This window comes from Sceloporus occidentalis, unplaced genomic scaffold (genome assembly GCF_023333645.1).
Source record: "Sceloporus occidentalis isolate IW3139 unplaced genomic scaffold, rSceOcc1.0.p SCAF_1, whole genome shotgun sequence".
Lineage (NCBI taxonomy): Eukaryota > Metazoa > Chordata > Lepidosauria > Squamata > Phrynosomatidae > Sceloporus > Sceloporus occidentalis.
Genome location: NW_028316981.1, coordinates 214,691,672 through 214,718,601, shown reverse-complemented (window position 1 = coordinate 214,718,601; position 26,930 = coordinate 214,691,672). Strand labels below are relative to the sequence as shown.

Below are 26,930 nucleotides of genomic sequence, written 5' to 3'. Positions count from 1 at the left end.
TCTTTCTGATTTCTTTGAACTTTATGAGTACAGAAATATATTTACTTTTTGATTTTGGCCAAATCTAGCTGCAAAACATTGTTGGAGACACATGTCCTTTTAACTGGAATGTGATATTTCGTGCATGTTTTTCACTAGGGTTCTGCCAAATGTTTGACAACTTTGATTCTTTGACTCTAACTGATGACATTGGCAGGGTGGAAACATCCCTTAATAAAATATTTAAGACTATGTAAATGCTTGCCATTTTAAAACCCAGTCGGCACACAATTGTTTCTTTGACTGTTTCTTCTCTGAACTATTCCACAGTGATCTAAAGAAGCTTGAATTCTCAGTTTGCCAGGTTTTGTCAGATGTTGCCTCCATATCCATTTATTCTGTTCTTTCAGGATGCTGTTTGTAGCAATTTGCTGTATTGGATCTACACTATGGTTTTTCCAAAAGTTCAATTAAGAAGGCATAGTTCGATGAGATGGTCCTGTGGTTTGAAGGCAAATTTTCTCCTCTCTAAATTAAAAAACAAGGTGTTGTTATGACCTTTAAAGCCCTACATGTCTTGGATCCAACCTATTTACAGGATAGCCTCCTTCCGTACAATTCACCCTGCGCACTTAGGTCCTCTGGGAGGAACTTGTTGCAACCTATAAAGACCAGATTGACTGCAACCACCCAGAGGACCTCCTCCACCGCTCCCAGATTATGGAATGGCCTGCCAGAGAAGATATGTCATATCACCAATTTAGACAACTTCAAAAAGGCTGTCGAGACGGATCTCTTCCAGCAGGCCTTTCCTGAACAGTAAACCCGGCCACACGCTGAACACAACTTCCTCTTTGAACACTTCGTATTCCATCACACTGTCTATTTTAATTGGATTATTTTTAATGTTTAATTTTTTAATTCTTGTTTTAGGGGGAGGGAGGGAGGGAAATGGGAATATTGGGTTTTTCTATTAAGTTTTAATAGCCTCCCCGATTGTCTTGGACAGAGGGGCGAGGTATAAATAAAGATTTATTTATTTATTTATTTATTTATTTATTTATTATTTTAAAAATAGTTCCAGAGTTATTGTGTAAAAGTTCTATTTCGCTGATGCACTATGTAACTTGAAACATTTTTTTTAAAAAGGAAAATTGGAGAAGAGAAGGGACCATATTGTTCTGATACGTCTCAGACCTATTCCCACTTGAGAATGGGAATAAAATGTTGTAGCTGGTACTAAAAATTGCCAGAACTACTAGACAGTAGTTTAATCATTTTTGCAGCACCAAAAACCAAGTGATATGTCTAGATAAAAAAGATGTGGTATTGCCAGATGCTATTTTGTTTACATTTGCTGTAAATTACAAGTAGCATATCATAATTGTCCTCTTTTTAAGTGTTATGCAGTGTGATCCATCTATGTCTGTTTCAGTAAGTACAGTTGTGTTCAGTGGAGTTACTCACTAGTTAGTATGTTCAGGATTGGAATACAAATATGAGTTTATTTGCTTGCATCATGTAAGAATGTTTGGTAGTTAACAATCACTTTTTCTTAACACTCACAGTTCACACACATTACCCCAGCAGTCCTGATCTTTGTAAGATTGGACTGATACTATCCTCATATTTCAGTTGAAGAGGCTTAATGCACTGGAATTGGTGGTCCAGACCTCATGCCCAGAGGAGACATAGGGCCCAAACAGACAGGCCAAAATAAAGCTGCTTCGGATCACTTTGTAGGTATGCTGTTTAAATAATGCATGCATCCTAAGAGGCCAAAAGCCTCACCAAAGCCACGCTCTAGTCCTAAGGATTGAAGCGCAGCTTTGGCGCAGCTTCTGACCTCTTAAGATGCATGTGTCATTTAAACAGCATGCCTACAAAGTGACCCGAAGCAGCTTTATTTTGGCCTGTCTGTTTGGGTTCTTATTCTCTTTTGCAGTTCTCAGCTAAGATGTTCAAGGGCTGTGTGAAACTGCCCTTTCTGACACTTTAGGGGTTGCTGACAGGGACTTTGGTCTACAATGCCATGTTAATTTCTCCATGTGACTCTTTCACAAAATTAGTTGGTGTTGAACTTATACGTCTTTCAAACCCAATCAGAAGATTTACTGAACTAGCACATATCGGTGCTAGTTTCATGTAATAGACATCCGGTTTCATGTAATAGCCTAATTAATAGCCCAGAATTCAGTGTTTCAGTGACATGACAATAACGTTACTTCTAACAGGCAAAAACACTTGTACAAATATATAAGAGGCACACCACCACAGCTGTATGAGAGAGGGGTACTAGTAAGTTTATTAACATTCAGATGTTCTGGTGTAATATTCTTCCATTTAAAAAAAAATGTGTTACTTTAACAATATGATATGTGCAGATTGCCACTTAGTCACTTCTGCATCTTTGCTCTATTTTTAAGGGCTCATTTGAGACTGGAGACAATGGCTTCTAAGAGGCTTAAAATGGTTCAGTAGTGGCCATATTTCTTTCATCCCACTGTCACTCAGATCTTGGAGATTATTGTCACTCCTCTACCACAAAGAACTGCTGGCTTTTCTAATCCTTTAAAGTTGTCGGTTTCTCTGACCAGTGCTAAGCAGTTGAGAGTGTTGTATCTGTTCCTCTAGTCTAGTGATATCACGTACAGGTGCACTTCCTCTATATATTCATTTCTGATGTCCTGCTTAAGGTATAGCTTATCCTAAAAATTCAGAGCTCTTCTGGAATTGACCAATCCATCTTGATAATCAGTCATGGCTGGTGACTTCCATGTTATTGGGACCTTGAATTCCCTCTGAGTTTAGTCCACATTTTAAAGAAACTGTTATGCAAGGTATTGAACCCTGTCTCCAAAATTGGTTCACATCTTTGTTCTTTTAAAATTTAGACTAAAATCCCAGGAGGTTTTTCCACTCCCTGATGTGACACCACCATATTGGTAACTATTCTGCCAACCAGGGCTTGTTTATGCATATGTGTACATCGCTGCTTGGATAAATGGACTCCAATGGAAAGCAGTATATCTGAGGTGATGTCAGGTGAGATGACATTTACATCTACAAACTGACATTGCACTATTGCAGTCAACAATCAACAAGTTCTGGCAGTCGACAAGATATACACAAGTACTCTTCAGTGCACTGGATAAACTACTAATCTGTAGGTTGATCTTAGCTATTGATAAGAGTTACTTTGGATGCAGGTAAATTGGACCGAAAGCCTCAAGTCTACTTGCTAATCCAAAATAGTGCAGACTCACTAAATCAATTGCTGAATGGCAAGTCAACATGTATGTAAATCCCATTGATTTCCATGGTTCATCAGCCCACGAAGCCATAGCATTTCCATATGCAAAATTACAACATTTTGCAAGTAATAAAAGGATTGTTAAACTTAGCTGCCTTTGCTGTTAGAATGGGAAGGAATGTCTATCTAGTGTGATGGGCTTGGCATGCCTTTTACAGACAAACAGTTCACTTCCTAGTAGATATAGGCATACCTGAGCTCTCTGAAATTAGTAATTATAAATGTTTCGACATCTAAACATGATTGCACCTAATATTACTTAGCTATGACATGACTTGGGGACTATTTGCTTGACTATGGCCTGTTACAGACTGCCAAAATAAAGCTGCTTCGGGTCTCTTTGGAGGTATGCTGTTTAAATGATGCATGCATCCTAAGAATCCGGAAGCTGCACCAAAGCTGCACTCCAGTGCTTAGGAATGGAGTGTGGCTTTGGCGCGACCTCCGGACTCTTAGGACCCATGCATCATTTAAATAGCATGCCTCCAAAGAGACCAGAAGCAGCTTTATTTTGGCAGTCTGTAACAGGCCACTGTTTTGTGGATTTTAGATGTTATTGTATTTTGCTATATGGTTAACAAGGCTACCCCTGAGTATGTTTTTTGATTTAAGTGTCCTCCAAAACAGGGTCCTCCACTGATTGTAGAAGAAAAATGTCCGGTTAATTATTTTATATCAGAATGAAAAGGAAGACTAATCTATCTTCCACCTGTGTTTTTAACTCCCGATTTCCAGCAAGTAAAAACTTGGGTTTCATTCTATTGTATGTACACACAATTCATCTTCATCTGTCTCTTACAACAATAATATGGTTGTCAGGAATGACATTTTCAAAAGAATCTGAATGCACAAACACACAGTTAAAAATAGCTTGAGAATGTCCAGAGTCGTATCCAACACTCAAACCACTACACCACTCTGGCTCTCACAAATCTCTATACAGTACCAGCCCTTTATACTGAGTCTGGAAGCAAACATGACATTGATAGGTTTGCCTTAGGGTTACTATAAGTCAGAATCTACTTAAAGGCACACAGCAACAATAATAGGGGATTTAGGGAGCTGTATTCTACAACATCTGAGAAGTTTGGATGTTCTCAATCCCTACCACACAGTAACTGGGACCAAGTTATATTTTCTGCCTGTAAAGACATGCCTGTGGTCTTGAAATTGGTTTCTAGGGCTTGTTCTTGGTTCTATTGCCTGCTTTCTGGGGAGTGAGCAGAATTTTTGTTGTTGCTGCATGCCTTCAAGTAATGCCTTAAATGTCCTGCATTTTTGTCTAAATTTTATCCTACAATTGTCCTGCATTTTGGACTAAATTTTGTCCTGCATTTTGGACTAAATTTTGTCCTACATTTTGTCCCAGTTTGTGGTAGAGAATTATGGCAACCCTAGCATTTATGGGGATTTCCTGGCAAGATACATTCAGAGGTTTGCCTTTCCCTGCAGCTGAGAGAGTGTGACTTGCCAAAGATTAGCCAGTAAGTTTACATTTCTGAGCTGGGAATCGAACCCTGGTCTAGAGTTGCAGTCCAACACTCAAACCACTATGCCACACTTAGGAGCATTTCAAGAGGTGGTGGCATGGCTCTGGGACACCCCTTCTAGTTGAGCTCCATCAGGCTTCCACTTTAAGGCTCTCCCAAAAGAAGCTGAAGACATATCTTATTGGGCAAGCTTTTAAAATCAGATTTATCCTGCTATTGCTTCTGTTCTGGTGACAGGTTTAGTCTTCTGGAGCTGAAGCTATGCATTCTGGCAAGGTTTAAAAATCATACAGGAGGGGGACAATATGACAATGTTAGTCACAGCCCTCTATTTTGTCAAGATGTTGTTGGTTATGTTCTGAGTTAAGCAATTTGAGTTGCTGTTCCTAATGACAGTTTTAACTGTATTCAGTTATCATGTTTTGTGAAACATATTTTACGTAGATTACATGCAAAATAATGTTGCTGTAAGACTGAAAGGGCAATCTGGCAATTGACTGGAAAAAATGGTTTAAATTTAGCAAAAACACTGAGCCGTGATGAATTCGTGGAAACACAAGGTAATGTTTGTATCTCAAGGCAATTCCAGACAGAGAACTCCTCATGCTAGCAATTAGAAAGCATTCGGCAGCTGTGTTGTCTTTTTCTGCTTAATAGATTTACCTCCTGTAAGGATAAAAAATGAGGAAGCTGTGTAGAAAAGGGAGGATTATGAGCAGAGATTTATGTTGTTTGAAGCCACCATAAAAGTCAGTGAATAAACAAGGGCGATAACATGAAAGTCTTCTGATGCACAAATCTCCTGATGGTTTGGTTTCTCTCAGTATCTAGTGGCAGCAGAAAGACACGTATTGGAGAAGTCAGATTCTGAACTTCGCTTACACCAGGTTTGCAAGACAATCTTGACACATAAGAAGTATGGCAGACAAATTTCCCAGTTGGACATCAGTGTTGTGCTGTGCTTGTAAAAAGGATGAATTGGATTCATGGAGAACAGGGCTCATGTGCCGTTGACATTGGGCAGAAGAGTAATCTTGGGTGGTACATCTCTTCACATGGCACCTGCTGAAATGCTTCCTTTTGCCTTTAACTCTTACAGGTACAAGAGGTTTGGTCTTATCTTTTAACACCTGTGTTGAAAAAGAAAAACAACTACAGTGATCCCTCCACATTTGCTGGGTTAAGGGTGAAGGACCCCTGTGATTGTGGGGAAACCACAAATTAAAAAAAACAACACTATTTTTACCTGAGAGAACACCTCTCTAGGAATCTCCAGGTCCTCCAGTGCAACTCTATAGTCAACATCTGCCAGATGTTGATCATAGAATCATATTGGAGGACATACAAATGCCTAGAAAAGTGTTTTCTCAAGGAACTTGTAGGTTCTCCAGCACAACTCTATGGTCACCTTCCAGCAGAATTATGCTGAAGGATCTAGAGATTCTTAGCAAGAATGTATTAATCAAAATGGCAAATAATCAAATCCTCAAAACTCAAAGCTGCAAATGTGGAGAGCCAACTATACTTTTGTTTCCGAAAGAAGAGCAATCCAGTATTTTCAGGCCTGACATGTCCCAGGTTTACAAGAATTTCTGCAATGTGCCTCTCAGGTTCATCGTAGGTGAACAACTGCAGCAGGTTGTTGTTGTGTGTCTCCAAGTCATTTTTGACTTATGTTGGCCCTAAGGCCATATCATAGGGTTTTCTTCAGGGGGACTTTGCCATTACCATCCTCTGAGGCTGAGAGAGTGTGTCTTGCCCAAGGTCACCCAGTAGGTTTTTATGCTTAAGTGGTGATTTTAATCCTAGTCTCCAGAGTCGTAGTCCAACATTCAAACTACTCAGCAGGATCAGAGACCATTTTCCAACTCATCCTATCAAATTATCTATTGACTAAAAAAAAGGTAGGCTGTGGTCTTCATTATATGAAACAGGCTTTCTTGGGGCTAAGTCTATCTCTAAATAGAAATTAGTCCAGCGGCTAGACTCTACCGTGTGTTTGAAAACTAAATTATATTTATTTTAGTGATCCATCAGGTGGCTTGTCATCTATCCTTGGTTTTTTAAGATCAAAATATATGCAAAAATTTTCAGTGGACTTGTTGATTGCAAGCAAGCTAAAGAAAAATCTACGAAGGAAGAGGGTACAGTGTTATGCCAAAGTCACTTATTTCCGGTGTACAGGCCTGGGAACTTTTTGGTTTCCCAGCTTCTGAATGTACATATTTGCATTTCCCAGAGGGTCTCAGCAGCTCTGAATTCCTTTATGCCCTGGAAAGGCTGCTTAGCAGATCTAGGGTTCTTCATAATTTGAAAAAAGGGAGAAGGGAGGCAAAGGCCTGTGATCTTTGAAGAAACATTTCTAGCTGCAGCCCATCAGGGACGTAGCCAGGATTTTGGGAAGGGGGGGGGGGGTCCAGACTAAGTGCCACCATTATAATGGGGTTTGGGTGCGGCAGCGCAGCAGCACACACCATTCATTTTATCTAACGGAAGGGGGGGTCCGGACCCCAAGAACCCCCCCCCTTGGCTACGTCCCTGAGCCCATGGAAAGTTAGCTCTTTAAAGTAATTTGTCATGTAATTCATTTGGAAGACCAAAAATGGAAACTCCTGTCCATGGATGTTACAAATTATGGCCAGAATCCAGTATCAGCTAGTTAAGTAACTTCTAATTGCTTAAGAACCTGTATACTTAATTAAGTAGTTTCTCCTGGCCCAACCCACTCCTCAACCTGATGGAAAACATCATTCACCTGCACTCCAACCACTGGCAGAAGGGACCTCCTTCTCTCCATGCATCTGATGTTGCTAAAGTTAGGTTTTAGGGGAAAGGGGTTATAATCATGGTCAAAATAGTGTCAAATTTGTGACTAAGTATTGATCTGTGTGTGCCCTATGAGTAGGGTTGCCATAAGTGAGGACCTCTAAACCGGGACAAATGTAGGACAAATGTAGGGCAACATTTTCAAATGTAGGACACATTTTTATAAAAATGGAGGACGCGCAAAAAATTGAGGGTTTTTTTTTTAAAAATGTTAATATAAATGCATGTTTTTAGGCATGATCAAAATGGAGAACATTTTGGCATTATTCTTAGACAGATGGCAGAAATGGACTTGCCCTCGGGTTCAACTTTACTTCTCAGAAGTGTGTACTTGGGCAAGGGACTGTGGTTTTTCTTCACTGTGCATGAGTTTGTAAAAATCACAGCAAGTTACATTGGCCGTGCCTCAGAGGCTTGTTGATATCAATATCACCATCATCATCATCATCATCACTATAATTGTCCAGGAAAGGCAGACTTGTTAGCATTCAAAGTGCCATAAATACACAGAAAATGCACTTGCATATATTTAATAATAAAAAATAATGGGGAAAAAATAAAAAACAAGGCAGGGGTGTATATATTTCATAATAAAAATTAATAAAATAAAACAAAAACAAGCAATAATAAAATTAATGAAATAAAATAAAAACAAGCAATAATAAAAATTAATAAAATAAAACAAAAACAAGCAATAATAAAGTTAATGAAATAAAATAAAACAAGCAATAATAAAAATTAATGAAATAAAATAAAACAAGCAATAATAAAAATTAATGAAATAAAATAAAAACAAGCAATAATAAAAATTAATAAAATAAGATAAAAACAAGCAATAATAAAAATTAATAAAATAAGATAAAAACAAGCAATAATAAAAATTAATGAAATAAAATAAAAACAAGCAATAATAAAAATTAATGAAATAAGATAAAAACAAGCAATAATAAAAATTAATAAAATAAAATAAAAACAAGCAATAATAAAAATTAATAAAATAAGATAAAAACAAGCAATAATAAAAATTAATGAAATAAGATAAAAACAAGCAATAATAAAAATTAATGAAATAAAATAAAAACAAGCAATAATAAAAATTAATGAAATAAAATAAAAACAAGCAATAATAAAAATTAATGAAATAAGATAAAAACAAGCAATAATAAAAATTAATGAAATAAAATAAAAACAAGCAATAATAAAAATTAATGAAATAAAATAAAAACAAGCAATAATAAAAATTAATGAAATAAAATAAAAACAAGCAATAATAAAAATTAATAAAATAAAATAAAATAAGTATTTTATATTTTAAAAAATAATTTAAAAACCCCCAAAATACCAAGGCAGACCTAATGGCCACTGACTCAGCTTTCCTCTTCCTCCTCCTCCTCCTCCTCCTTCTGTGGCCCAATTCTGCCCTGGCCTTCAGGCACCCTTCATCCGGCTCCTTCCTCCTCCTCCTCCTCCTCCACCTCCTCCTCTCCCCCCTCCTCCTCCTTAGGATGGCTGGCGCGGGAGGAAGAGAAGTGGGGCAGGCACGCACGCGCGCGCGGGCGGAGGGAATGGGGAAGGCGCGCGCGCTGCCACTGGCCCCTACTGAGGCCTGGGCAGCGCGCAAGCCCTCCCAGTGGGGGCGCAGTGGCAGCGGCGCTTCTGCCGCCGGCCCGTCTAGGAAGAGGGAGAACCAGGGCAGGCGCGCGCGGGGGGGAGGGAAGTGAGGCAGAGGCGCGCGCGCACGGGGAGGGAAGTGGGGAAGGCGCGCGCACTGCCCCTGCCCCTGCTGAGGCCTGGGCGGTGCGCAAGCCCTCCCAGTGGGGGCGTGGTGGCGGCGGCGCTTCTGCCGCCCGCCGAGGAAGAGGAGGAAGGCGGAGCCGGAGGAGGAGGTGGGTCGGCGCCGCAGCAGCCGCATTAGCGGCAGCGGCAATGGCCGCAGCGGACCCCCAAACCGGGAACAAGGCACGGGTGGGGGCCCAAACCGGACCGTGACCGGGAGGGGCCCCCCGAAACCGTGAATGGCACGGGGGCCGCCAGGTTATGGCAACCCTACCTATGAGGAATGGCTTAGGGAGCTGTTTAAATATTTGAAGGAGTGTCATATTGAGGAAGGAGCAAGCTTGTTTTCTGCTGCTCCAGGGAATAGGACCCAGAGCAATGGATGGAAACTACAGGAAAAGAGATTCCAGTTCAACATGAGGAGGAAGTTCCTGACAATAAGGGCTGTTCAGCAGTGGAACACACTCCCTTGGAGAGTAGTGGAGTCTCCTTGGGAGGTCTTTATACAGAGGCTGGATGGCCATCTGTCCCAGGGAGTGCTTTGATTGTGAGTTCCTGCATGGCAAAACAGGGTTGGACTGGATGGCCCTTGAGGTCTCTTCCAACTCTGTGATTCTGTAAATACAAAATAGTTATGGATGAGTAAATCTGGGTAACTGTTTCATATTCAGAATTGCTACTTAGGGCCTGAACAGACAGGCCAAAATAAAGCTGCTTCAGGTCACTTTGGAGGTTTGCTGTTTAAATGATGTGTGTGTCCTAAAAGGCCAGAAGCCACACCAAAGACATGCTCCAGTCCTAAGGACTGGAGCACAGCTTTGGCACAGTTTCTGGCCTCTTAAGATGCATGTGTCATTTAAACAGCATACCTCCAAAGTGACCCGAAGCAGCTTTATTTTGGCTTGTCTGTTTGGGCCCTTAGTCAGGATTGTGACATTATTTCATAACTCCCCCATAATCATAACTGGGGAGAAGATCTATTCTGCTAGCGATTGGAGCATAATAACTAATTATGCATGCCTAGTAGAGTTGTGCACTGCAGCTTGTGCATTATAATCAAATAAGCATTATCATCAAATCTGCAAAAGTCAAAGCCACAAATGTGGAGGGACGAGTGTATACTGTTTGCTATACTGCTGTTTGTCCTTCTGCCTTGGTTACTCCCCCCCCCCCGAAAAAAACTGTTTACAAGCTGTTTTACATCTATTGCATTAGTTCTGAGCTCAGCTCAGATGTTTGAAATATCCGCAAAGTGCTCCATACAACCTTTAAATAAAAAATAACTCAATTAACTGTAGGATTCAGTGTTTAAAGAGGTAGTGAAAATTCATGGGTGTGCATTTAATGTATACCTCGCAGAGTTGTGCACTGCAGCTTGTGCATTATGCATTCATATGTGTGTGCGTGTGTGTGTTTGTTGAGGAACTACAAATTAAGTAATTTCATACTGAAAAACAAACTGAACATATTTCCCATTAATCTCCAGGCAGAATGTTTTGTTTTGAGTCTTTCAACTATTAGTGGTGCTGGGTCTGCACCCACACTGCAGAATTAATCCGGTTCGCCACCATTTTAACTGTCATGCCTCAGTGCCGAGTCTGGGGATTGTAGTTTGCAAAACTCTGGTGCTTACAACTAACTGCAGCTCCCAGAATTCCATAGCACTAAGACATGGCAGTTAAAGTGGTGTTAAACCAGGTTATTTCTGCAGTGTGGGTGCAGCCTGAGTCTCAGATTTCAGTCAAAGAGACTTCTCCAGGAGCCCTTTTACACCACACAATTATAGTACAGTTACAGTTTGATTCCATTTTAACTGCCATGGCTCTATTGTATGCAATTTTAGGATTATATGAGGCGATTAGAATTCTCCTCCAAAGAATTGTAGTGCTTCTCCAAAATACAAATCCAAAGATTCCATAGGAAGGCACCATGGCAGTTAAAGTGGAACCAAAGTGATATAACTGACAAGGCCCCTTGAGCTTTTCATGCCCTGAGATTACCTTAGCACGCCAGCAGGATGTGATTTCACAGTGCTTTGTGAATATTGTTTGTATAACACTTGGATCTTTTGGGAAAGATTCAAACAGAAAACAACTTTAGAGGGAAAAACCAGAGGCTAAAGCTGCTCATAAATATTTGTACACATAAGTTCCAGCTGCGACCCTGGAATCTGAGCCAGCTTTCCCGTGAGAGAAAGCAGAACTTGGGAGAGTTACTTTTGTGGATTGCAATTCCAAAAATCCCTAAGCTAGATGCTGTGAGGTTCTGGGAATCATCATCATCATCATCATCATCATCATTATTATTATTATTATTATTGTAGCAGCTTCCCCCATCTCTAAGATAAAGAGAGGCAGGTGTCTAAGGTTGTAGAGAAAGAGCAAATATTTCAAACTGTAAAGTCAAATCCATTAGGAGATTCTCCTGATTTGCCTCACTGACACTATGGAGCACAGTTGTGGATTGTGCATATGCGCATGTACACAACCACACACACACAACCACAAATTATTTGTATATATATTTGGGGTTGTGATGTGGAGTCATTTGTACAATGAGCCCTTGGTATCCGCTATGGTTTGTTTCCAGAATCCCCTGTGGATACCAAAATCCATGGATCCTCAAGTCTTGTTAAATACAATGGCATAGTAAAATGGTGTCTCTTATATAAAATGGCAAAATCGAGGTTTGCATTTGGGAATTTGTGTATGTTTTAAGAATTTTTAAGCCATGGATGCTTGAATCCATGGATAAAAAAGTCTGTGCATACAAAGGACCGACTGTCTATTTTTCCAGAGGCACCAAAATGTCTTGGCCCAGTTTAGGGTTGATGAGGCTCAAGAGTAATTGCACCGAGAACGACCCAACCCAACAAATGTTGATGTTAGGCAGCCTCATCTGAAAAGTTTAGAAAATGGGGAAAAACAGATTATCTTCTCCCAACCAGCGTCGTGGGCAAAAGTCTGATATCTCGCATCCAGTTTTTCAGTGTGGGGCTGACTCATTAATTCTGAATGTCTTGGGTTGGCAGGGCTCAAAATGTAGGACATTTAAGGTCCACCATTTTTCTTCAATGTCCTACATTTTGGGCTGAGTTTTGTCCTGCAGTTGTCCTACAGTTTGGTCTTGAATTTGTTCCACATTTTGTCCCTGGTAAAAGTGAACAATTATGGCAACCCTAGTTTGAGTCTGAAAGGCTGTCTCTTCCCATGACAGTTTTTTTTTTTTTGGGGGGGGGGGGCTCCCAGGGGCATGCTTCCTCTCCAGCACTGAAGCAGATCCCAGCAAAATAGTACAAAAGGTCACTAGCTGATCGACTTCAGCTAAGCCAAAGGAAGAAGTGCCAAAGTTTAGCCTGAGATCTGAGCAACAAGCAGAATATTGTATGCTACATAAAATGTGGGAGCAGCCCATTAGTATTAACAGAGTGTTCCTCCTTGTAAGGCTTATATTTTTGACTTGCAATTGTGTTCACATATTGTAATTTTTACAGTAATTTAGTGTGAGAAAGCTCTCTTTCCCTATCCCCCGGGGACAGAACTTAAAAACACAAGTCAAAAATATCTTAGTGGGAAATGGCCATCTCTTTATTATTTAATTTTTTAAAAGCCTGTATATCCTGCGTTTGTTGATGTTTCTGAATGCAGTTTTGCTTCAGCCTTTAGCACCAAAAGTGATTGTGGAAAAGGAGACAGTATCAGGGATTGGATCGATGACGCTGCTGTACTCACAAACAGGAAACAGCTGTTTCTCCTATCTTTCCCAACTCTGCTACTTGGACTGAGGCTGCATCCGTACTGCAGAAATAATCTAGTTTGACACCACTTTAACTGCCATGGCTCAATGCTATGGAATTCTGGGAATGGTAGTTTGTTGTGGCACCAGAGCAGGTTCAACCTAGGCAATGAAGAAATAGAAATAGTAAAAGAGTTCCAATATCTTGGATCCAACATAGATCAGAATGGGGACTGCAGCCAAGAAGATGACTAAGGCCTCATTCCCACTTACAAATAAATCAGTTTGTGGTTCGAATTGATGGATCGATTCGACAGCGGAGTGTGATTCACATTGCATTTGGGTCGATCGCATTTTCTTGTTGTAAAATAACCCACTTCTCATTCACATTGACCAGTAATTCGAATCCAAAGGACCCTCTTCTGTAGACAATCATCTGATCACATCATTAAAAAAATAGATTCCGATCCACATCCCATTCACACTTGCACAGAATCAATTTATTGCAAAAGGTGCGGGGAAAATGAGTGTCAAAAAGAAGTGTATTAAATGGGACTAGCACATGCCCCCCCTCCAACTGCTTCAGGTCATGGGTATGAATCTGCAAGAACTGAGAAAAGTACTGGAAGATAGGGAGTCTTGGAGATGTCTCATCCAAAGGGTCGCCATGAGTCAAAATCGACTTGAGGATACTTAACTATAACTATAGAGAGATCAGAACCCAAAGACTTGGGCATGCCCTGTGTGAATTTTTTTTTCTCCAGTAACAGTAGTCAAGCCTCAACATCCATAATCCATATCACTGGGTGCTTCTGAAAGTCCCTTCAGTTTCAAAAGGTGGAAGTTTGGTGCTGGAGGGAGGGGGTGCTTGTTGTTGGAGAAACAGATATTAAAATCCCCCATTGGCACAAGGAACTGGTTGTGTCCTTGGTTCCTGGGCCCAATACATCATCCGGGGACTTTAGAAAGATGATGTCTCTTGACAGCCAGCATTTGGTTAATTATAAAATGATACTAGTTAGAGTTCAGGTGTAACCATATTGCACATGCTTGTTTTGTTTTCCTTTGAAATTTTTAAAAAATCATCTTGAAGTTCTTACATTTGTCACTTAACCTCCTTTCTTGTTTCTAGGACCCTCCATTGTAACACCCCCTAAAGACATCTGGAACATCACTGGAGCCCAGATTTTCCTGAGTTGTGAGGTCATTGGCGTTCCAACCCCAGTCCTTACCTGGAACAAGGTGAATGATCTTTGGTGCACATTTTCAAAATGATGCACAAAGGAGTTCTGTGCAAGCATGGTGACCAGATGGCCTGCTTTTCCAGGACATGTCCTCCATTTCAACTTTCTGTCCTGGAGGAGTTCCAAAATGTCTTCCATTTTGGGCGTGACTAAGAAGCATGGATTTAATATCTGTATTAGTGTTTTTAGTTTTTATTTGGTCATATCCTCCATTTTTCTTGGATGCCCTACATTTTGTGGTGCCTTGTCCTCCTTTGCGTTAGGACATATGGTCACTGTGTGTGCAAGCTCCATTTAAATAGATGGAAGCCATGCCAGAGTGCTGCCCAGTTCTCATGTGCAAGTCCCATGGAAGTGAATGAACAAGCAAGAGGTCTCTGTTCATTTCAGTGGGTCTTGTGGAGAATGTGTTAGTGGATTGGTATCAGTAGCCTTATGGGTAAGTATAACAGGTTGGGAGATACAGAAGGAAGATGCGAGGGTTTAGGCAGTAGAAAAAATAACTTTTGCACGATTAATCACATTAAATACAGTCATGCAAGATGCAGAAGGGAGAACATTAGAACAAAATGAGAATGCAAGAGGGGTGGATTAAAGTGCATGCCAAGCCAAACACTCCCTCTGCAAGCATAACTTAAATTGCTAGACAGGGAAGCTCTTCTGAACAACAGGCATTTGCAAAATGCCGCCTCTGCAAGAAATAAAAATTATGTAATCTGCCCCATGCCTTCTGGTACATCCATCTCCCCCCACCAATTTTAGGCCTCAACAAGTTCTGGTTTTGTTTCTGTTGATCCACATAAAACAAGCCTTGATACACTTTACCATATTAGGCCTTTGTAGGGAAGAGAGGTGAGTATTAAAGAATGTCACTCTGTGATCTTAAGCATGTTCTGGAAGGTCTGAAAATTTAAAGACTTAAGAGATCTGGTGATATTGCACAGTTCTGTTGTCATATTCTGGGCAGTCATGTTGGAGGAAGGAAGTTCAAGGGAACTGCTGCTAGACTTTAGCAGTTATATGAAACTAGATAACATAAGTGGCCTTGGTTTATACGATTGTAGCTAAGGTATGTGTTTGAAAGTCCTCAGTTCCCAGCTTCTGCCCAACCTTGTTTTTTATTTCTCCTTCGTTATATTCAGCCTGGTTTGAATAAGATAGTTATTTCTTTTTTTAAAAAAAAACAAGTTTGCAGACTGGAAGCGCTTTTGGATGTAGCGGTGCTCCCAAACCCCCAAACTCTCCTGATTTGGTAGAGACAGTCCCAATTAATCCTCTGTTGTCCCATTTTTTTCAGCTGCTTTGAAAATGTCCCAGTTTCTTAGCTTATGTGTCATTCCTCATTAATAACTTCTTCTATTATTTTGAAACACTCTGAGGTTGCTTAGCCATGTCTGTCCGATTTTTTCTCTGTGAAACGTTGGAGGGTCTGTGCTCCTGGATGCTCAGATAGCTTCATGTCCAAAGTAGCACATTCCCTGGTTACGTTTGGGTTGGATTACTTCAACAAACTATATATTGGTTGATGTTTTAGACTAGACCTCAGGAAACTCAGTTTGTCCAGCAAACATATCAATGGATGTGTATAGCTGGGAACATGTAACTTTTCTGACACCAGTTACATTGGTTCCCAGCTCGTGTCTGGGCACAATTAAAAATCCTCACCAGAATCCTATATGACCTGTTATGTTACATAACTTTACATAAACTTAGCTATGTAGAGGAGGCACTAAGAAACCCTTTCACTGAATTGCAAAGGTGGTTAGTATAGGACACCAGGAAGAGAGCCTGATGTGTCTCGGTGCATAAAGCACACTGATTCGGATTGCACATTGATGTATAATTCACACCATTGCACCTCATACCTTGCTACACATTGCACGCTGATGTGCACTGTGCACCAATGGATATCAGGCACTTTGCCAGCTCTGCTACGTAATAAAACAACAGTAGCTCTCTGCTGAATACAAACATTATACAACTGTGCAATTCTAATTCCTGCAAACATATGTCTGCTTACGAGAAGGTCCTCAAAAGATTCCAGCTATTTGTTATTGGCTTCAAAGCCCCACATGGTTTGGATCCAGGGTTGGAAATAAATGTGGACCCACATATGAGCCTCTTGATCCCTGAGACTTATGGGGAGGCTTTTCACCTTGCTCTGATGGGGTAAAATGATGTGTGAGACCCTGCATTTATTTGAATGCACCATGGCATAGTGGTTTGAGTGTTGGACTATGACTCTGGAGGCGAGGGTTCAATTCCTGGCTTGGCCATGAAACCCACTGGGTGACCTTGGGTCAGTCACATGCTCTCAGCCTCAGAGGAAGGCAGTTGCAGACCTCTTGTGAACAAATCTTGCCAAGAAAGCCCCATGACAGGGTTATCATTAAGTCGGAAGTGACTTGAAGGCACACAACAAACTGAGTACTCTTTGCTTGAGAAAACCCTAAAAAACTAATGCGATCGTCGTACATCAACAGGTGACTTGAAGGCACATGCATGCTTTGCTGTGACCCGCTTTGATCTATCCTGGAAAAGCGGGCTATAAATAAATTTATTATTATTATTATTATTATTATTATTATTATTATACACACACACACACACACACAGAGACATACACAAGGCTGGAATCCTATAGCATTTTGATGCACAAGCACTTTTGGGGATGTTGCAAAAGGAGTTGTCCAGTACCTCCTTGCCAAATCTCCCCACAGTGCAACTACAGCTTGATGGTGCCAAGGTACACCTCCATGGCCAATAGTGAGCAGGAGAAGGCAGGGGGCACCTGAGCAACGCACAGCTTTGTTGTGTAGCTGGAAGAAAGAAACAGTCATTGCCCTCCTGAATCTCCAGTGTATGTTACAGTGTACTTGCTGAAGATTTAGGGGGAAGTCGGCTCTTCCATTTTCCCGGGGGCACAATTGCATCCTGACACTTCCCAGGTTCCCTGCTTTTCCCTAGGCAATACTGACCCTTGAGAGTATGCCTCAGCACCATCAAGCTGCCAATTGCACTGTCGACAAAGGCAAAGACCTGGTAAAATTACACTGGTTAAGCTTACACTTCACCTGAGCACTATGGATATTGGCATAGTTTTCCCAGTTTTCTCAGAACCTTGCTCAAATGCTATGGGATGGGAGTTGACTTGCAAGGCCAAAACCATCTCTCTGCATCCCTCTGTAGAATTTTGTGGCTCAAAGCATCATCTGTGGAGTAGAATTTGGCATATCTATTTTTATGTAGCGCAAGAAGGGCATAATCAGCCAAATAATAGGATCCAAAGAGCTTGTTTGGTTGACAGGAGCAGCTTGTATTACTCCAGTTGTTGCTATTTTACTTTCTTTGTTTCTCAATCCACTCTCAGTCCATATCAGGAACAGATTATGAAAGTCATCTGTTCCAAAATACAAATTGCCATGCAGTGTTTGGAGGAGGGAGATTGCCGTTTGGGGAGAAACAAGTAAAAGCATTCCCAGGTTATGGAACCAGTTTTAAAGTTCTTTGAATCCTGACCAGCATAAATAAACTTCTCTCCCAGTATATAAGCTCTGAACTGTTTTAAACATCTGGCTTCTATGGACAACGAAATTAGGGTACTGGGAAATTACAAGATAATATTTTTTAAAAAACAAAACTGCAATCAACCCTAATTTTTTCCCTTCATACACCAGATTACAAGGGGACAGTATGGTGTCCAGAGAATGGAGCTTCTTCCGGGAGATCGGGATAATTTAGCCATCCAGACTCGTGGTGGTCCTGAGAAGCATGAAGTAACAGGCTGGGTATTGGTAAGTACCAGTTCTCTTACAATCATGATTGAAGCACTTCTATGTAATTTGGATAGGACAACAGCAAGATTTTAGAGAGCCAGTGTCATGTAGTGGTTTGAACATTGGACTACAACTCAGGGTTCAAATCCTCCACCAGGTGACCTAGGGCAAAGCACACTCTTCCTGCCTCAGAAGGTGGCAATGGCAAACCCCCTCGGAAGAAACTTGCCAAGGAAACCCTGTTAGATTCAACGTAGGGTTGCCATAAGTGAAAAATGACTTGGAGGCACAAAGCAGCAGCAGCAGTGGCAGTGTTTTTTAGAAAGAAAATAGGCTTTTCCAACTCCAGGACCAGCTGGGAGGTGATGCAGTGAATGAATGAGATTATGATTTCAAGGCTATGTTTGCTGGTGTAATCTTTGTTTATTGCATACTCATGTATAATAAAGTATACACATGCCTGAACTGTTCAGTTAATTCTGACTCCATGGAAGAACGGGGTGGTATGCATCAAGTCTGTGCCTGTTTCATTTTGTGTGCAAAGGCTAAGCAGATGTCACCTCTACATATAGGTCCAAAACACACTGCAGAATTAATCCAGTTTGAAACCGATTTAACTGCAGTAGCCCAGTGCTAGGGAATCCTCTGACAGAAAAGGCTGAATGTCTCACAAAACTACAATTCCCAGGTTTCCCTAGCACTGAGCCAGGACAGTTAAATCGCTCTCAAACTGGATAATTTCTGCTGTGTGTTTTGGACCATAGACTAGCAGGCCTAAGACAGATGCGGGTGGGGGGGAACACAACGTATAATGTATTTGATTTTATGTTTCATATGACTGTTTAGTTGTATTTGAAGAATGGAACTGTTTGAAGTTTTAACACATGCTCCTATGGGTGCAACTGCAACATCTTAAGTGTTCAAAAGGACCTCATAGGCCAGCTACACAACTGACCAGTGCCACAATGCTCCACTAATGCACCTTTGAGGTGGTCACTTAAGCTTTATGTAAAAACCCCCAGTGTAGAAGGGCCCACTCCATTAAAGAATAGTGACTGTATTGTCTATCTGGAAAAATAGCCTCCAGCAGTTTCCAAAGATTTCCTAAATACATTTTCTAAGCAAAAAATGTAGCAAATACAACATACTATCCCATAATGTAAAGACATGGCTCTGTGCGATCTGTTCCTTCCCATGTCCTTCTAAATAGTCAAGAGATGTATGACTGGTTAAGAGAGTCAGCATGGTGTAGTGGTTTTGAGCGTTGGTTCAATCCCCAGCTCACCATGAAACCCACTGAATGACCCTAGGCAAGTCACATTCTTTCAGCCTCAGGAGAAGGCAATGGCAAACCTTCTCTAAACAAATCTTGCCAAGAAAACCTCATGACAAGTTTGCCTTGGGGTTGCCATAAATCAGAAACAGCTTGAAAGCAAACAAGTTTGACTGGCTGGAAAAAGAACCAACCATTGGTGTCAGAATGCTTTATTACAAAAAATGATTGAGGATGTTCCCAATTGGTCATATAGGAGATAGATTACAGTAGATTCAGACCTAAGCTGTCTAAAAGCTAAACATTACACAAGGGCACTGTTCCAAGTATCTGTAGGAATGAAAAATGTTAACTATGGGTTCTGTTTTGATAGATATCGCCTCTGAGCAAAGATGATGCTGGGGAGTATGAGTGCCATGCATTGAATTCTAAAGGAGAAGCCACAGCCTCAGCACGAATTACAATTGTTGATTCTATAAATGAAATACCTACTAAAAAAGGTAGGTAGTAGGTGTATTTTGCTGTGCTGAGCAATGAAAACATGTAAGATAAGATAGAGCTGACAGAGATGCCAATATATCATGAACCAGAACTCAGAAAGTTGATGAACAAGAAGAAAGGGTTATCAGGATTTAAACAGCTGTTCTTAATGGCAGACTGTAAATAGAATCTCTTTAGTAGGTGCATGAAAGATTCCTGAAGAATGTGGAATGCACTTCCACCCTTGAGTCACTGTCAGCTGATTTAAGAGAAGTCTCAATGGTGTGGTGGGAAGAAGCAGAGGAATAGTTTGTCCTTGTCTTAGTTGCAGCATATCAGGAGATCATAGGCTTCAGAGGAGGTGGCACAACACTAATATAGAGATACATGCAAGAGCATTGGCTTGCTTTTATTCCCAGTAATCCTAAAGAATCTTAGAGAGGACATCCTGTCCTCATAAATGTATGTAGGATGATTTACTGATATCCCCAATGTTAAAACATTTGCTTCAAGCACATATGCTGAACCTTTTATAGAGCCTTTTCCAATTTTTTGTGTGCATTTCAAGGAAAACATAATCTTCTTTATGGTATTGCTGTATTTGTTTTCCAGGTGAGAGTGCTGAGCTCTGAAAGATGAAGATTATATATTACATACAGAGAGGTAGTTCTAGTCTATGCCAAGGTTATGTTAATTTTCTGGAAAACTACTGTTCTTTACTATTATTCATGCCTCTGAGTCACTAATTCCTTTAACATGTTTTCACTGAGTATGAATAAAATATTTGACAAGTGTATACATGACTGAAAAGCTTTTATTTCTATTTACAAAAACGAAGTCACACACTGAACAACTGGAAAACCTCAGCCATGATAGATATTCGGATTTGGAAAATATTTAAGGAGGAGCACACAAGTTAAAAACTCGAGGTAAAAACTATATTGTGGGTGAAAAACAGGAGCTTCCAGACAGCTACACACTCATCATTCGAGGTGCAATGCTCATTGACATCAGCTCTTGGAAGAGGAGTTTACAAGCATATGGCATTCTCACCAGAGAAATCTGAAAAGAGAAGGTTGACAAATATTAGCAAAAATTCTTACTTTATTAAAAATATTTAAATGTCAATAATGTTTACAGACTTAAGGCAGCTCACACAATTAATAAACACTAAGTCACAATTAATATCCATAGAAAGCACCAGAAGCAATGCAGTGACCAATTCTGGCAGAACCAATAAAGCTATCAAATTAAAACCAGCTTCAATGACATGCTGAAATGAAATGAAAAAGATATTTGTTTAGTATCAGCAGGGCAGTAACATTAGCAAAATTGGTAAGGCGTGTCTATATACAGGAGGCTACAAATTCAAAAGCTTTCTGCCTAGTCACCTAGTTTCCAGAATGAATAGTCAGAAGAGGGCCACTAATGAAGAATGTTACAGTTTGAAAGGCTTATGTGGTATAAAGAGGCCTTTCATAACAGGCCATTTAAGACTTTCAAGGAGATTACCACATCTTAAGCTGTCTTCAAATATAACATACTGCAGTTTAAACTGGAGGTTGTCAGGACATGGATAACTGTGATCAGTCTCTTACACACATACTAAATCAATGTACTGTATCTGCTTCCTGACCTGAATATGATTTGAATGAGAGAGATCCATACCATTTTCCCTTAAATAAATGTATCTATTATCTTTTATAACAAGGCACAAATAATTTTTGAAAGCCAATGTGCTGCAGTGATCTGGGTGCTGGACTAGAAGACCAGGGTTTTAATTCCCCAGTTAGTCAAGGACCAGGTGACCTTGGACAAACAATACTCTCTAGGATTGGCATAGGGTCACCTTAAGTCAAAAACTATTTGAACAAACACCACAATGAATAGTTTACATGTGGGAGCATTCAAACTTCATTTATTTTATTCCAGCACAATAGCCCTAAAGTCTGGAAAGTATCTCTCTCTCCAGTATTGTAGATGGAGCTCAGAAAAGAAATGCTAGCTTCCTCAAAGGCAACAGAGAGTTTATGGCGGAGGTAAGACTGAACCCCTCGTCATTCTGGATTCAAGTCATTTTCTTAGCTATGTTAGCTCTTAAAACTCAAAAAGCTTACAATTTAAGGAAACTGATGGATCAGTGTGTGAATTACATAGAAGATGCAAAGACGAGAACTGTAAACAGCATCTGTGTCAACTTTTTACATACCTGTGTCTTGTTCCGGCAGCCCCTGCACTCATATGTATGTGTCCTGGTGTTTGCGATTGCCATTAATCCACACAGGTTGCACACGTGAACCTGGTAAGGGTCTGATGCTTCAAACAATCTTTCCCTTAAGAACTGTGCTGCTCCGTGAGCAATCTGACAATCTCGTTCCATTTCTCCAAAACGGAGACCACCATCACTAAGAAAAAGAAAACATATTTGATTCCATATTTTTGGAAGGCTACCAATTTGTTGACTCCCCACTCCCCAATAAAGTAAAAAACTACCAGAGCAAAATTCAGGCAATGTGGAACACATACTCCTACAGTCTTTTTGTTTTTATAAAACACCTGAAAAGCCCCATAGAAGTCCCATACATACTCAATGTAAATTACAGCATGGAAGAAAATGAGAAGAGACACTATAATAGTTTTACAGTCAAGTTCTTTCTGTATAGTGGGCCCATGAGGTCCGCTAGGGTCTGGTTCCAGGACCTCCATGGATAACAAAATCCATGGATGTTGACGTCCCATTAAATACAATGGCATAGTGAAATGATGTCCCTTATATAAAATGGCATAAACAAGGCTTGGTTTTTTTTACAATTTATATATTTTAAAAATATTTTCAAAGCCTGTGGGGAAATCTCAGATACAAAAAGACTTCAAGAAGAATGGGGTTTCAGTACCCTACAGATTTCCTTTGCAACACTTGTGACAGGCAAAACACAAATAAGCATGAATCTATTTCGTACCGTGATCGACCTTCCATAGGTTGCCTGTTTAGTATCTGAATTGGTCCTCTCGCACGGGAATGAATTTTATCATCTACCATGTGTTTTAAGCGTTGGTAGTAAGTAGGGCCAATAAATATCTGTGATGTAATTTTGCGACCTGTGAAGCCATTGTACAAAACCTATAGAAAAGAAAACACCATACAGTACAAAGTAAGAGCATTATCAAGCATCTAATTGCTACTCAGACAGCAACATACCTCATTTCCTCTCAGATGGTAACCATAATCAGACAGCAAATTTGAAATCTTCTGCACATTCACTGCATCATTGAAAGGTGTGGCATCACCAATTTCTCCCTTATTTGCAGATACCTAAAAAGAGATTAATCAGCAAAGTTTTAAAAGACAGCACAGTATAGTGGACAGAGTAGAGCGTTGGACCAAAACATAAGTAAACTGCTGTTCAATCTTTTCCTGAGCATGAAGTTCACTGAAATACGTGTTCACATCAACTAATCAAAGGGTTATAAAGATCAATATGAGGAGACACTCTACTTAAAATGTTCTGAGGAAAGGCCAGATTAATACACACACACTTTAAAAGGAGCTACAGGAATCTGCTAGATAAGATTCACACAGAATGGATTCAGTTCTTTGCCAAAGAAATGAGCTCTCATGACTGTGACCTTAACTTTGTACTATAAAATAAAAATGGCTGAATTACAACAAGAAATAAAAGACAAGCTGCCTGCATCTCAAAGGCATAAAGGCAGCTTATGCTGGATTTAGGACCAGGCGCCCATTTGCCCAGCATTTTGCCTCTAACCCTATTTTACCAAGTGATCCCAGAAGCCTCACAATCAGGGTAAGATGGAGACCACCTCAACTCCAAGTAGCCACAGGCTCTTACCTTCCCTTGCAGACATTCAATCAAGTGACCAATGGTCATACGTGAAGGGATAGCATGGGGATTGATGATTATATCAGGAGTGATTCCTTCACATGTGAAAGGCATATCCTAAAGGCAACAAAGGAAGATGGTGGTTTACTTCCTATCTTCAAAAGAACAAAAAAACTGATCTTGAAGCTTATAATCTTGACTGCTTTTCAGCACAGCACACACGGGGTTGTCTAGACAAGCTGAAAAAATATTTTTGTTCCACCAAGCGTTTGATCCTTTCTGAATTTCCTCTACTGATTACCAGAGATTCTGTTTGAGTGTTCTGTTTTTCCTGTACTTGTAAATATTGTTCATGGGGTTGTGAACATGCTCAGAATTCTACAACCCAACTTTTAATGAGGACAGACTACAAGAAGCATATTATTATTTTTTATGGCACTGACTACAAGTATATTTCCAGGTCCAAGCTGACTATACAGTTCAGAGCTCTAAATGGCTTAAGTCTAACCCACCTACAGAAGACTGTCCTTCTCTGTGACCCTTCCTGGCCTCTAAGGTTCTGATCCGAGCCAATTGGTACTAAGGGTTAGGCCTTTCTCATTAGAGTCACAGTTGGACCCCATAGCCAGAGAGGTCCACAAAGCCATATCAACTGGCCAGTTCTGAGTGGCTTGTAAAGATCAACCAATTCTAAGGGTAAATTACCACAACTCATCACTCTGAGTACAAATGGAGAAACTCAGTATTCTAAATAAAACAAAGGCTAATAAACTGGAATAATTTTACGAACATGATTCTCCTTCACATCATACAAAGAAAACTGGTGGGTTTTTTTTTACCTCTTGTCTGTACTGGATACCACAGGTACCTTTCTGACCATGTCTGCTGGCAAACTTATCTCCAATCTGTGGGATTCTTACAGAACGCACCTGCAGATACGACAATCAGTTGTTAAACCTATTTAAGAATGATGGCTTTATCTTTACTAAGAGACCAAATACAGCTCTAGTGCTTACTCTGATTTTGCAAAACTTGTATCCTTCCTGGTTTAAGGTAACCATAACTTGATCAACAATGCCAGTTTCACTAGTGCGTAGGAAAGTGCTGCAATCTCTTTTGGTGTAACGGCGATTCGTACTCTCTAGTTCATCTTCATTCTCTGGCAAAGTTACTGTCTTGCCAATGATAACATCATCTCCTGACACACGCACACCAGGTGCAATCAAACCATCATCATCCAGTTTGTCATAGATGGCATGCCTCATCCCTGGAGGAGATAAATGGAAACAGAAGGAGTGTCCAGATCAGGCCTGCACAACATTCAACCAACCAAACTGTACAGGACTGTTAGCCCATCAAGGGCTCAGGGGGTAAACTACTATACATGGCTGGTGGCCAACATTACAAATATTAAAAACCAAATTTAGATTCCACTTTCTTCAGCAGAGGTGGTACTTAAACCTGGATGAATTGATTTTCTTGACGTTCCTGTGTGGAAAGTTTTGAATTGGAACTCTGCCTCTGCATTTATCTTTTATTGCCACAACCCATGAAAGTGCAAAAACCTTTGAAAATAAGTTTGAAAGGTGTCACTTCCACTGCCTTTAGTGGTGCTACCGAGCATGAAATTCAACCCAAAAAGAAACCTTTGGTTCTTCAGCATTTAGCTCTATGACTGTTAGTGATGTACTATGGACCATTTGAACATTCCTCATGTTTTAAGCAACACTAAACTGCCATGAGCTTTAAATGCACAATTCATTGCACCAGAGATCCTCATGAACAGATTTATAACTTAATCTAATGTGAGATTACCAGCAGCCGGCAAGTCTTCCCTACCAGACAACAGCTATGTTTAGATGGTCACGTCACTTCCTAATTTACCAAGATACTGTATGAATGAACTTCATGGCCCCCCACACATAAGAGCTTTGTTTTTTCCTTCAGATGAGCAAGTCAGGAAGCAGGAATCATGTTTCAAGTTGGCTTGCAGCCTAGTTTTTTCTCAAACCGTTAACTAGTTATTTCCTGATTTCACTTAACATGAAACCCCATTAACTAAACAGTCCCTGAATTGTACATGGTGTAATAAGGCTCTCTATCAATGTAACAGATTAAATGTTGTATTGTTCCCTAAATTTTATAAGACTGACTATGAAATTCAAATATAGGGCACTCACCTTTTGGCCCAATTTTTAACAACTACTGTTATGTCTGCTCTTACCTTGACATGTTTCACGAGTAGGCTTCTCAAACACTTCTTCTTGGTCGAATCCTTTCTTGGATTCCTGCTCTTTGTATGAACGATAGAACACAGACCTGGTGGAGGGAAACTAAAATACTATCACATCCATTTCCATCAGCACTTTTTCAGTTCAGAAAATGCTACAGTTGGACATGATTTAAAAGTGGGGCGTGGGTGGATGGTTGTAACAAATTCTAGTAAGTGGAATAGTATTACAATATACATACTGGGAATCAGTAACTAGAAAGTCCAAAGTTAAATTCATTCCCACAGTCAAGCACTGAAATGATACAGGGAAACTTGAATTTGTGGCAATAGAAAGGGGTTAAAAATTGCAGGCCTGGTCTCCCGCTACTTGCTGCAGGGATAGGAAATTTCTGGCCCACAGGCTCTTAAGAAAGGCCCCTTTAAAAGAAAGCGGAAAGAGAAGCTGCACTGTGGCCTGACTCTTTTTCTCTTTCCTCACCCTCTCAATGCAGGGGAAACAAGGGAGAAGCAAAATGAGACGATGACTCTAGGGTATGTGGTCTCCTGCCCCACAGAGTTCAGGAGGAATGTTTGCCACACATGTCTGAGTAAAACTAGTAGCTGGGCAGCCTATAGAAAGCATACTGTTTTAAAAAAATATCCCTCTCTGTATGTACCTGAGATGTGGGAACCACCTGCCTGCTATGAATTATGAAGACCAGCTGCTCTGGTAAAATAGGTCTCATTTGGTTAGTGCTTATATTCATTTACAAAAGAAAAGAATCCCACAACCTAGTCACATAAAATGGAAAGACCCAGCATGTTGACACATCTTACTCTCATCTACTACTGTGAGTTTTGAAGTATACTCTGGGACCTCCCATACTTTCTCAGGGGGGAAAGTAACAGTAGGCAAAATTTCCCATGACAGATAGCTTATTTGCAAGTTGAGAAACTAAAAAGCAGAAAAACATCACCTCTTAG

At 40.4% G+C, this 26,930-nt stretch overlaps 2 protein-coding genes across 2 annotated transcripts in view; one reads left to right on the top strand and one right to left on the bottom strand.

Annotated features, from left to right (window-relative positions):
- IGFBP7 (insulin like growth factor binding protein 7) overlaps positions 1 to 20,688 on the top strand; it is a 53,635-nt gene extending 32,947 nt beyond the window's left edge. The window contains exons 2-5 of the mRNA XM_089488862.1: positions 14,252 to 14,361; positions 18,041 to 18,157; positions 19,786 to 19,912; positions 20,505 to 20,688. Coding sequence (XP_089344988.1) covers positions 14,252 to 14,361; positions 18,041 to 18,157; positions 19,786 to 19,912; positions 20,505 to 20,524 — 374 coding nt within the window. The 3' untranslated portion in view covers positions 20,525 to 20,688. The remainder of the gene's footprint in view (positions 1 to 14,251; positions 14,362 to 18,040; positions 18,158 to 19,785; positions 19,913 to 20,504) is intronic.
- Positions 20,689 to 26,930, bottom strand: part of LOC149323375 (DNA-directed RNA polymerase II subunit RPB2) — a 33,252-nt gene continuing 27,010 nt past the window's right edge. Inside the window, exons 18-25 of the mRNA XM_089488860.1 lie at positions 25,959 to 26,053; positions 24,751 to 25,001; positions 24,574 to 24,663; positions 23,744 to 23,851; positions 23,092 to 23,205; positions 22,853 to 23,013; positions 22,102 to 22,297; positions 20,689 to 20,954 (exon numbers count right to left, since the gene is read on the bottom strand). Coding sequence (XP_089344986.1) covers positions 20,865 to 20,954; positions 22,102 to 22,297; positions 22,853 to 23,013; positions 23,092 to 23,205; positions 23,744 to 23,851; positions 24,574 to 24,663; positions 24,751 to 25,001; positions 25,959 to 26,053 — 1,105 coding nt within the window. The 3' untranslated portion in view covers positions 20,689 to 20,864. The remainder of the gene's footprint in view (positions 20,955 to 22,101; positions 22,298 to 22,852; positions 23,014 to 23,091; positions 23,206 to 23,743; positions 23,852 to 24,573; positions 24,664 to 24,750; positions 25,002 to 25,958; positions 26,054 to 26,930) is intronic.